At 37.8% G+C, this 13,163-nt stretch overlaps 1 protein-coding gene across 1 annotated transcript in view; it reads right to left on the bottom strand.

Annotated features, from left to right (window-relative positions):
* Window positions 1-13,163, bottom strand: part of SPEF2 (sperm flagellar 2) — a 192,537-nt gene that overhangs the window by 97,558 nt on the left and 81,816 nt on the right. The window contains exons 15-19 of the mRNA XM_032135721.2: window positions 12,527-12,630; window positions 9,597-9,853; window positions 5,707-5,815; window positions 4,570-4,727; window positions 938-1,111 (exon numbers count right to left, since the gene is read on the bottom strand). Of these exons, the coding sequence (XP_031991612.1) occupies window positions 938-1,111; window positions 4,570-4,727; window positions 5,707-5,815; window positions 9,597-9,853; window positions 12,527-12,630 (802 nt within the window). The remainder of the gene's footprint in view (window positions 1-937; window positions 1,112-4,569; window positions 4,728-5,706; window positions 5,816-9,596; window positions 9,854-12,526; window positions 12,631-13,163) is intronic.

Raw genomic sequence — 13,163 nt, 5'->3', positions numbered from 1 at the left:
CATAACATATCTTACTAAAGTCTTCAAATGTCTTTGTTTAATATGAATAAGTTTAATTTTAAAAATTCAGACCTATCTCAAATCTCCGTGAGGCAGAAAGACTATGGAGTTTAGAAATGTGGTCATGACACAGTATCAAAGATACTTAGGTAGACATGGTGTAACTGCACAGTCAGCCATTTATAAAGCTGAAACTAGAAACCAGAGCCTCATTTGTTTTATATACACACACAAATGGATACTGACACTCTACCAATATCATGCATTACAACAATTAAGCACTTCACTTTTGTCATTATATTCATTGTCTACCACTTAATGCTAGACTTATGGTCCTTAGCGGTTAAGGATCTAGAAAAAACTTAAACTAAAATTGTTCTCTATCTAGGCTCTTTGTCTCTATGTCCATAAATATATGTTTACTGAGATGGCAGGAGCTTGTTTCTATACTTTTATAATCACGTATTCCTGAAGATTTACAATTACATATAAATTCTAGTTCTAATGGTTGCTGTTAATTTGTTCCTTTATTCTGGTGGAAAACCAGCTATACTCATTCTTATTTTATTAAGATGTTCTTACTCGTTACATAAATGTAACTCTATAGTTCAGCAAACAGACATGTATCCTCTTGATCTGCCTGAAGTTATGTGTTACTCTGTGCCTTTTCCTCTTCTCATCTGTAATCTTACTTTAATCAGTAGACCTAGGTGTGATGACTCCATGTCTCCTCCTACACAGTGAAGAAGCTGGGCTTTGTAACAACTACACTTTTAGCTACTCTGAGGGCTTTTCCACTTCCATCTAAGTGTAAAGCCTTGTTTCATATGATTGAAGTTGCCCAAAGTCTGAATGTAGATAGACTATAATTTATAATTCTTTACTGAGTAAAAATAAGAAACTGAAAAACAGGATTATAAATCATTCTGTCAATCACCTGATTGAGGTTTTCCTTTTGCAGTAGGAGTTTTTGAAGGCACATGCTGAAGATGAATTTCCTTCTCTTTTTCTGGTTCAGGAGGAGGAGTGGGAGGAGGTGTGGGAAGTGGAAGCTCAGCCAGGGAGGCTGCTGCTTTTTTCTCAGCTTCCTTTTCTTCTAATTTCTTCTCAACTTCAAAAGGATGATAAGAATTGACCTTCATTAGAAACTCTAGACATCTACTATTTCAGTTGAACTCAGAGAAATCTAAATTAATATAAAACACTCTTACGTATTTAAAGCTAATTCATGCTTTAGGGCTTTCCCTTAAATCATCTAGTCCTTAAAGCTAAGATTTCAAGTCTTCTCTCCCTTGTCAGAAATATGGTTGCCCTTGCCTTTTGATGGCAGTGGTGGTAATGTTGATGGGTAGTGGTGGTGATGGTGGTGGTAGTGGTAGTGGTGGTAGTATTAATAACAGTGGTGTTGACTGTGGTGGAGGTGGTGATGGTGGTGGTGGTGGAGGTAGAAATGGTGATGGCTGTGGTGGGGATGGTGGTAGTGATGGTGGTGGTGGTAGTGATGGTGGTGGTGGTGATGGGGGTGGTGGAGGTGGTGGTGGTGATGATGGTGATGATGGTGGTGATGGTGGCAGAGGTAGGGGTAGTGATGATGGTAATGGTGCTGGTGGTAGTGGTGGTGGAGGAAGAGCTGGTGGTGGTGGTGGTGGTGGTGGTGGTGGTGGTGGAGGTGATGATGGTGCTGGTGGTAGTGGTGGTGGAAGTGCTTGTAGAGGTGATGGTGGTGGAGGTAGAGGTGGTGATGGCTGTGGTGCAGATGGTGGTAGTGATGGTGGTGGTGATAGTGATGGTGATGGTGGTGGTGTGGTAGTGGTGATGGTAGGAGTGGTGACAGTGGTGGTTGGCATGGGGGTGATGAGGAATATATGTGTATTTATGTGTACAGAGCAGGTATAAAGGGTTAGCAAGTGGGTGCCAAATGTAAAAGTGATAATCTACAAGTAGCTAATAATGATGAAGAGAAAAATAAAATATTGTTTGAAAACTTCCAGTGGGAAAGCAAAGTGAACAAGTGTAAAAAGATGGTAAAGGGCAATGTAATACAAGAGGTGGGGTGAGGAGGAAATGGAAGGGGAAAGAAATGTGTATCATTAACTTTAATAAGTGAATACAAAGCACTTAGAATACTGCACAGTACATACATCCTCAATTAAGCCTTTAGCAATTATGCATTCCTGCAACAACCATTTATTGAACCTGAATTATGCATTGAAGAAAAGGAAGGATTACAACAATAAAGTAAAACTACTACTATTTCTAATGATAATAATTATAATAATATTGCAAACAATAGTTCTGATTGCTGGAGATACAACAGTAAAACAAAACAGAAAAATCAATGGCCTTATGAAGCTTACATTCTAGTGGTAGGAAACAAACCATAAATATGATGAATAAATTAATTTATACAAGAGTTAAGATGGTGATAAGTGCTATGGAAAAAAAAAATAGAACAGAGTAAGGGAGATGAAAGTGTTGTGGGCAGCTCTTAAGTTTTAGATGGACTACCAGGGTGAGTATGCCCAACCATACTCTGAGCAAAGACGTCTGAGCAAAGACATGAAGCAAGCCAGGGAGTGAGACTCGTGGATTTCTGGTGAAAGAGTGTTCCAGTCAAAGAAGATGGTTAGCCCAGATGCCTGGAGGGATGGAGCATGGCTGACTGGAGTCTTTCTAGGCTCCCATCATTGTGATGACCCTTTGCCTTTCGTGATGCAGTTTCACCTTTCCTGGCACACCCTCCCTGACTGCCCAGTCTTTCCATCCCTTCACACTGCGGAGGCCCACAGCTCTACTCAATGTACCACTGGCGACAAATGCCTACGTTCTTGCATGACTATTTCTCTTTACGTGTGCTTACTTCACCCTTAGATTACTCTTTTCAATTCAGCAAGCTAGGAGGCTTCATTCTATTAGATGTTCTTTTGAAGTGGAAATTAGGGGTTTTAGTTCTGATTTTTAAAGTTATTCATAATTATTGTTTTAAACATCCAAGAATTAAGACAAGTAGAAAGGGGAATTGCCTGTTAAGTCTCTTTAAGTCCCATCTCCTTCCCCACCATCAAGTATTATATATGCTGCCCGATTCTTTTGTCATATGTATTTAATACATAAATATGTACACTTTCCTTAAAAGAGACTATTTTATATGTAACCTGCTTTTTCCTACTTAACAGTATATTGTGGTCAGAATATAGAAGTATCACATTCTTTTAGTTTTTTAACTTAGTCGGGACATTTAATACAGAGCACTGGGCTAGATTAATGTTTATTGTTTTAATTATTAAACATTTGTTAATTACCTGTTTGAAATATAAATCTTAAGTGATAACTGAGTCTATTAATGTAGTCAGTGAATATTAGAATGCAAACTCTTTAGGAAAATGTTGAAGTTGAGTCTAATAGTTGGCAAAAACAAACTGATTCTAACCTGTAGCTTCAAGCCTTTATGAGTTAGAATTGGTTTGTTTTTGCTTCCCAACCAAGACTCTGTAAGATTGCTATTCTGTCAAATGCATGTTAAGCCTCTTAAAATACTATATGATTGTTTTTTGTTTGAAAGGTTCATGCTGGTAGTTTTTGGAGTAGGCATTTAGATGTAGGAGCTTGTCTTTCTAAGTGTGAGCTCCTGGATTTACATGGTTATTGTGGTTTATGTCTATGGGCTATTTTAATTTTAGTTAACTGGCACATTATGGTAGTTAGGTCACAAATTTAGCGACAGGAGACAGTATGCTATCAAGGCAACTTTAGAATCCTTTTGACACTATTAACTTTGACCATTTTTTATTATACCAAGAAATGGTAGTTGCCAATATAACTTGGGGTAATTAATAAACAAAAAGGAAAGATTTATTTTTCAAATCTTGTCTCGAAGGTAAAATCCCAATGGAAATATGATATTGGACTGAAGTTAAAATATCTTTCAATAAAAAGCTTCAATAATAGTATAAAAAGTTAGTGGGCAATTATCATTGGTTGAATGAAGGAGGAAGGAGATCTGTGTGGTTTTATGTGGGTAAGATAAAACATGGAAGCAAGTTAATATATAATTAATAATCAATTTAATAATAATAAACATAACAAAATAGGTGGATGTGAGAAAAAATTGCCTAGTGTGTCCATCCTAAAAGAAGAATTCACATGGTTTCTTTATGATGCTAAAGCTAACAAAGTAAAACCTTTACCTTTATCTACAACATCCCTAATTTTCATTTTTTTAACTTAAAAATATCTAATTAACAAATAAAGATTGCATATATCCAGAGAATAAAATGTGAATTAACATTTAAATTCAACTCTGCTGGGTTTTTTGTTGTTGTTGTTTTTACATGAAAACAATGCTTTCAGAGAGATGGTCTCTTTTTGATTAAAATAAGAGAGAGAAAAATCTTCTATTCAGAAACATATACAACAGAAAGCTAAAGCCAGAGGCAGAATACACTTGTAGATAGTATAAATCCAAAGATAAGAAAGAACTTTTCAATCACATCTTCATTTCCTACCAAACTCATTAAAAACCACACATTTTAGTTGCCTAAACTCAACACTATAAACAAATGTAAATACCTTTATTCTTTTTTTTTGCTATTTCAGTCGTAAGAATTTCTTTTACTTTTTCACATAAAGATTCCTTATCTATTTCAGCATTGATTTTTATCAAAATATTTTCTGGCTCTGAAAACCATTGCTCCAATAAAGGCCAGTTGTCCAAGAAGCCTATAATTCTGCAAAATCAAAATGTGATATGAATATCTCAAACTGATCAAAAGATTAGAATGACATTAAGCATAAATTATCCGACATGCATAATGAAAAGACATGCTGCCAATATAATTGCATCTGAAAAAGAAACAATGTTATTTATTTTAAAGAAGAAATTACTTAATGTCATCAAGACATATTTTTTGAGATGTATGAGAGTAAAAGAGGAAAATGTCATTGATTCAGGAAAACTTTTAGTATGAGTTCAGGTCTCTAAGTGAAAATCTAAGAAAACATCATCTGTGCTCGTAGTAGAATAACTGAACTCTCTTCGGATGGTAGCTACAGCCTGATTCACCTAGGCCATCTATTTTTTTCTCAGAGATAGAAATTGAAGAGATCTTTGAGTAAGTATAGATTAGACTTATATACTTTACTCAAAAATGTTATTGGAATAATTCTTGAAACTGTTTTTTTTCTTCCTGGAGAGTAGACAGCCTTAATGTAGCTCAAATTACTCTTCCCTGGTTCATTTCATATTGTTAAACTTTTCAGGGTTTCATAAAATTGTATAATTTTGTCTAAATTTCCCTTTCCAATGGCAAATTGCACACAACCAAAAGAATAATTTTGTTTTAGCAAAATAGAAGTAGTCTACACTCCAATGCCTGCCTTTTTGAAGTTCCACCATCGTCACCGGTATTTCCTTAATGAATGGTCAATCAGGATTCCGTATAATTAACTTATAAGTTCATGTAACCATAAAGGGAAGTATTGCCTGATTTAATTCTTCTTTTTTCAGACTATAATGACTTGCGCTCTAAATATGAAAGCTAGCACATAAATATTTCACTAATTATCAAAACTACTTAGTTTTCTTTTACCTGTAAAAGACTGAATGCTAAGAAATAGATATTCTTCTAGATCTGATGATTCTAAAGCAGTTGTCAATCTATTTAAAAAGCATGAAACAAGAAGCAGAGCATTTAGTTAAAAACTAACCTATGTTGTATCTGGTCTCTTAAATTTTGGTCTCCACCCTTATCTTGGTTTTCAGCAGCTACACGTTGACTGATATCTTCGTGAGCAGTTTTACAGGACAATTCTTCAGCTATGGTATAAAATTTATTTAATTAGATAATTTTCAAAACCAAAGTTGCTACTTACTGCTAAAATATACTGATGAAAGATGCCAAACAGATATGGTCCTGTATTTGGTCCAGTGTTACTTAAAAATATTTTAAAAGATGTTGAAAGAGTATAGTTTTGAGATAAGAATTCGATTGTTTTCTTGGAAATTGGGGAAAATAAGTAAAACATTAAAGAGAAGCTGTAGTTTCAGTGTAGAGGATCTCAGGATTGTCTATGATAGATGAGAATGAAAAATGATGGGTCATCATGAATAACTAACTTGAAAAGAATTGGAAAAATTAACATGGTGATGTAAAAATTAAGATGAAAGAACAAGGTGGCTGGAACGTCAAATATGCATAAAAATTATTTCTTGATATTATATGCAATACAACAAAATTATTGTTTCTTTCTAGACTTTATGATCTCCCTGCAGAATAGACATAAAGGAATAGAGCCGAAGAGACCAAAAACAAACTAACAAAAAAACCAATCTCAACAGCTCTGATTAAGTCCTATTCTGGATTAATGGTACAAAGTCCAGAATACTCACCAATTTAGAATAAATAAAAAATCATAAAGAGGAAAGAAAGCCTTGAACTAGACTGAAAGAAATTACAATTACTCAATGCAAGAGAACATTGAATAGTGAACTAATAGAGTTCAAGCAAATGAAGAACCCTCACAGGATACAGTAATCAGTTGTTCTTCATCTCCATTCATAACAGAACAGGGTGAAATGAATTTAGAATACAGAATGATGCTTTAAAATGATTAATAAAACCCAAGGATCACATTGGAACAGGTGACTGAAGAAAACTGTGGGAGTGCTCTTCTTGGGAGATGGCCATGCACCATCTCATGGTCACTACCTCGCCGCTGTCAGGACTTCAGTGCATGGATCAGCATTCCTCTCTCTCTCCAACCTCCCAACCCCTGAGCCCCAGGCAGTCCTCCTTCCCCTTCCCTTCACTGGTGGTACTCTGTACCATGGCCAATGAATTTTGTGATCACCCTGAATGGCTCCATCTTTGCAATCCTAAAGACCTATACTCCTACCACAAACTTTCCAGCACTCCTGTATAGTTGATGAATCTCTTCACTAGCATCCAGTCCCTAAATTCCTACCTCCTTTTTTCCAAATTTATCTGCATTATCCTGACTTCACTTTATGCTTTCTATCAAACCTAAACTGCATGAATGAACACTTCGAGTTCTCCCTGTGTCCTCTAGCTGTACCAGCCTTAAATGATATCATTTTGTTAAGACTTATGCTGGTAGGCATCTTTGAATAAAAATATACAACCTTTATTCTCACTAATTCCCTAGCTAAAAAAAATCAGTTGAGCTCTTTCATATATATATATATATATGGACCCTTTTCTAAAATAAATAAAGACAGAAAAAAAAAGTAACAAATATCCTGTGACCATGGCTCTTTTTTTTTCTTTCGGAGATAAACTTCTTGGGAGTTATCTCCACTCACTCTCTGTCTCTGTCCCTCCCACTCACACCTCAATACACTGCAATCCTTCCTTCTCTCTCCCACCCTCCATGAAATGGCTCGCATACCAGTCACCAAAAATGCCAAAGGACACATTTCAGTCCTTATTTTGGCTTCTCTATAGTACTTATAGGTAAAATTTAGCGTACAATTCTTAAAAGCTGTTACATATATTATGTCATTTTATACTCAACAAAAACTTGTAATTGGGATTGAAATTCTGTAATTGGCTCCAAATTGCAAGTTCATAAATGGTAGAGAAGGGATTTGATTCCAGGCAATGTGACTCCAGGTTCTGGACTTCTTTTTAATTTTTAGTCTTTGTTGCATTATACTTGCCAAAAAACGCATACACTAATACACATCTGCTGGAATTAATTAACTGAAGACAGTCAGTACCCAGATATACAAACATTATCAGTCCCAGAAGCCCCTTCCTGTTCTTTTTCAGTCACCATTAGCCACAAAGGGTCAGTATTTGATGCCTGAACTCAAAACCTGTCTGTACCTCTCACCAGAGGGTGAACATTACTGTTCTGTCTCAGGCTGACCAATGGCTAAACAGCGGAGGCAGCCACCTCCTCTTCCATTCCAATGCAGCCGTTTACTCTCACAATGGCCATTCCCCCTCCTTACGTCCCCCAGTCTCCTGCCCGTTGGCTTTGAATCTGGATCATTTACCTCAGCCCAGCCCTGGCAGGACTTTGTAGCCCACGTGGCTTTGGATGTAGTGTGTTTCTCTGTGATGATGTTCTTCAGGTTTCTCCATAGACCCCGAGCACTGCAGAACTGCATGCTGCATCCGACCCTAGTGGCTAGGCTCCCATTCAGCCCAGGCTCCTGCTGGTCTGGAAGGGGGACTGGATGACACACTTGCCTTGAAGATTTGTCTTCCCTTGGCTTATGAGACACTACTCTCCCAGGCTTTCTTCTTCTCCATTAGCTGCTGCTTCTGAACACTTATTCCTTTGCTCTCCCCACTAAATTCTGGTTATTATCTACAGAGCAATGCAATTTTTTTGGAGACAGGGTCTCACTCTGTTACCCAGGTTAAAGTGCTGTGGTGTGATCATGACTCATTGCAGCCTTGAATTCCTGGGCTGAAGTGATCCTCCCACCTCAGCCTCCCATGTAGCTAGGATCACAGACATGTGCCACCAAGTTAGGCTAGTATTTTTATTTTTGTAGAGACAGGGCCTTGCCACGTTGCCTAGGCTGATCTCAAACTCCTGGGCTCAAGTATTTCAAATCATCTTTTTTTACAGTGTGGAAATTGTCTCAGCTGAACCAAATTTATTTTCATTTCTAAGAACATGAATCATTTGCATTACTATCAATTTCCTACTATTTATAGAGTTATAGAAGAATTGAGTCAAAACCAGAGAGAGGCACAGACCCCTATAGAATCAGGTACCCCCAAGGGTCCAAGAGGCAATATTCAGCCTTCTAGTAAAATGATGTGAAGGCAATCGTTTGTTGATTTCAAAGTCTTCCATCATTTTTCCCTGATGTATTTACCACATGCTTATTATCATGTGCCAGATTCTGTCCTAAGCATGTAGCTCTGATCTCATTTAATACCCATAACAATACAACGAGCCACTTTATCATATAGGTTGTGACACCAAGGCTTAGAACAATAAGGTAACTTTCTCAAGGTCAAATACTTTATATGTAAGAAAGCCAAGGTTCAAGAATAAGTGCTTTTACCCATAAGTATTTAATTTGTGGAATAAAGGATATTTTTCAAGGTTGAAAAACAGTTAAACTATGAATTTTTGCAGGAAGATTCAACCCCATCATGTGAAATTTTCAGCCAACTGATACCGCTCTTTAGAGTTAATACTCAGTCCAAGAAAAGGATGTTATCAGATCCTTTCTTACAGCCCAGATGTGGTTTATGACCCTCAAGAGGGTGACCCACCAAAACATGCTAGACAGCCACAAAGCACTCCTCCATATGTGCATGTCTCAAAAAAAACACCCCAATGCCAGGGGAACTCCCAAGTTTTGATGGAAAGATTCAGTGAGATGCTTGCAGTTGGACTGGAACTCACTAGTTCCCGGCTTTGCCCACAGCGCTGAATGCTAACAGTCAAAGTAAGAGGCAACTGTGCTCAGCTAGATAATTATTTGATAGGCTGAAGTGGATTATTTTGTACTCATTTATAATTGCAAATGGGACTATTCACTGATTCAAAGAACAAATAAAGAGTTTTCACTGTAAAAAGAGAGTAAAAAAAGGTGTCCAGCTTACCTATAATATCATTCATGTGACTCATTGAGGAAGTATCTGAAACATCTAATAATATGACAAAATCAAATGCAGGAGAGGGAAGAGGTATTTCTTTGGAAGTCGCAGGATCAATAGCCAATGTGGATTTTTGTGCTTTTTTTCTTTCCACTTCTGTGAGGTTTCTATTGCAGCCTGTAAGAGCTTCTTCCAGAAGCTGTGCTTGGTTTAAAGTCATTGGAAAACCATCTAGGATCCAGTCTTGATTCACAGGTATCTCACTAAATTGAAACAGGACAACTCATGAATATTTTGTTAGACACAAGTACTTTGGAAATAATATGATGAATCTTTCCTTTTTCTTGCAATTCCACAATAACTTCCTACTGCATGAATTTCATTACTTCATAGCTAAAAGATTAGGTTTACTGATGTGCCACATCACTCCCTTGCTTAAAATACTTCTGTGGATACTTGCTGCCCTCCAAATCCATTCCAGAGGCTTTAACACATTAAAATTAACTAGCCATACCTGTATTAGTCCCTTTCCATGCTGCTGATAAAGACATATCCAAGACTGGGCAATTTACAAAGAAAGAGACTTAATCGGTCTTACAGTTCCACATGGCTGGGGAAGGCTCACAATCATGGCAGGAGGCAAGGAGGAGAAAGTCACATGGATGGCAGCTTGTGCAGAGAAACTCCCGTTTTCAAAACCATCAGATCTTGTGAGACCCATTCACTATCAAGAGAACAGCACGGGAAAGCCCCGCCCCCATGATTCAATCATCTCCCACCAGGTCCCTCCCACAACACGTGGGAATTATGGGAGCTACAATTCAAAATGAGATTTGGATGGGGACACAGTCAAACCATATCAACACTTTATTTCTCTATAACTTGTTATCTCTTACAATTTTGAACCATTTACTTCAAACAAACTCATCTCCTCAATGTTATATGAGTATGAACTGCATTTTCTATATTGTGTTCATAGACTGTTCCTCTTTTGCACCTCAGTTTCCTAATTTATACAATGGGGTAACATAACATACCTCATAAGGTAGTTGTGAGGATGAACTGAAATGATGCATTTTAAAAACTCAGCACAGAGCTAAGCACATACTGGATACTTGTACTGCCAACCCTTGAGCTCTTCCTATCCCACCCAAGCCTGTGTAGAGTCATAGTATCCTGATCTGAATTTCTCTGACTTTCACTTTGCCATGCAAGTGGTTATATTTCTCTGCTTAACACAAATTCAAGTGAGTCTTTTAAAATCTCAGATTACAGGATGCTGAAGTGCAATTGGGTTTTTGCACTCAGCACAGTGTCCTCTTCAGAGAAAGGGTGTTGAATAATTATTGCTTTAATTTGCAGCTGGAAAACAAGGTGAGAAAGGCATAAACTTCGACTTTGTTCTTCTAAGCCCTTAAATTATGCAAAATTGTGTTTTTGGCCTTTGGATTAAACGGCATAATTTCATTTATTTCTGTCAGAACTCATATTAAACAATGGAATCCCCTTTCCAAAAGTTTCTGAGTCTACTTTAGGGCCTGCATGTGATCCTTCCGATAGTGTAACAAGGAAGGAGGGGGAAAACAGAAGTTAAAGGAAATTTCATTATTGTTCAAAGTCACGAAACTAAAAATCACCCAAATCCAATGATCTTTCCACAGTATCAAGCTGTCTTCAGGTCACTGTCTATATTTCTCTCATTAGGTTATTAAGAGCAAGAAAAGACTTCATTTTGGTTTTATAACTCATCCAGAGCTTGGTGAAGCATTCTGCATAGAATAAATTTGTTGATTCATTGGCCAAAGATGGGAAAGAGAATTTCCTTGAGTTCCTTCCTCCACCCACAGTCACAGGAGCCACTTCAGAGGAAGGGGAGGTGAGGGCCACCCTTGTTCAGCTGTAGTTTGAGGACGAGATGATAGGGAGTAAGGAGACCTGGATTTTGGCTGGGGCTATACCACTAGCCAGACATGTAACTGGAACACCTCACTGAACTGTCATGTGCCTCCCTTTCCTTACAGAAAAACGATAGATTTAGGCTGGATCAAAGATTTCACACTATGACTGTCATCTGGAGGAGCCTCAGGGGCAATGAGGATGGTGGTGGTGGAAGGAGGGTAATGGAGTTCTGACGATGGGATGTGGAGGTTTCAGTTCCACTGAAACTAAAGTGAAGAACTGCTTTATATCTGATGCTTTTCATACACATTTTTATTTGGAGCAGAAGCAAAGAATCCCATGGCTGAAACACATGCTTTACACCACTTCTGAGAAATGTTACAACGATTAGAGTGAGGCCCCTCCTAGCTCTGGGCAGCCCTGTGATCTGATTTCTAGACACATCATCATTGAGAAGCAACTTAAATCTTTAATGTCATCTTTTAAGAAAACACTAAGGGAAGTCCATTCCAGATGCAGAGTAGAACTCTCAGCCCTCCTTCCTCATCTCTCTTGGTCTCACTGTTTCCACATCCCACATCTCACTACTCAGTTCTGCTTCCTCACCTACTTTAAGTTGTCTGCAGCTCTTTCTCAGGGGGCTTTTTGACAGTTTTCTCCAGTCTGCTTGGCTTTGTCTCTTTATTACATTTGTCAGTCAAGTATCTATGGCTTCTTTTTTCCCTGTGGTCTGTGACCACACAATTGAGTCTTTCCCTTGGCTTTTCCAATTACTCAATTTCTCATTGAATTCCCCACAGGTAACAGAACCTGACTTTATTCACATCTGGGTAAAAGAAGTCAAGCTTGGTATGGGAGAAGAAGTGGAATATAGGCATGTAAGTCACAAAATATATCTATCTTTTCATTGCTGTATATTTTCACATACAGATGAGTGAAATGTTATTAAAACAAAAAAATCTGTATTATTCTTTATACATCTTTGTGTGATGAAGAATATATTAAATAGATGAGAGGAAGAAAAATGCAATACATACTTAATAGCATTTACCATGATGTCAACAAGCAGCACATCAGGAATGCTCTTTCCTTTCTTCAGCAACTGTTCAGATTTTGCACCAAGCTGAGCACGTGTAGTGAGCTGGGAAAATAAACAAGAAATGACAGAAGATGGCTAATTTAAAAGTCAAATTCCAGACGTTTGGAGGAAAAGTTAATTAAATGACCATGCTCTCTGATGACACTGATCATGTGGCACAGTTCGGGAGTCAGGGAAGCATTTCAGGAAAATGTGTGCACAGAATTTGAGGCTCTTCCTTCGAGGCTCCCTCCCTTCCAAGATCGTACTCTTCAATTGCAGCTGCTCTTGCATCCCCAAACTTAATTCTCTAATACCTTAACTCAGAAAGATGGAGCTCTCTGCTTGGGCTCTAGCCACTCATGCCATGCCGACAGGGGCAAGCCCTCTGGGGAAAACCCATATAAACATGGCCCTTGCCCAGTGAAGTTTTCATCTTTCCATGGTCAAATTCCACAGATTTTCTGCCTGTTGTTTGCTGCTTGCTTGTTTGCTGTCTTCTTTTAGCCCTCAAATAATTATCTTTTATATTTTGCCTAGTGTTTATACTTATCTGTAGGTTAGTCCAATACAAGCTTCTCAATATCACTGAAACA

Source organism: Hylobates moloch, unplaced genomic scaffold, assembly GCF_009828535.3.
Source record: "Hylobates moloch isolate HMO894 unplaced genomic scaffold, HMol_V3 SCAFFOLD_17, whole genome shotgun sequence".
Taxonomy (NCBI): domain Eukaryota; kingdom Metazoa; phylum Chordata; class Mammalia; order Primates; family Hylobatidae; genus Hylobates; species Hylobates moloch.
The sequence above is the reverse complement of the archived record's forward strand: the minus strand, read 5'-3'. Positions and strand labels throughout refer to the sequence as shown.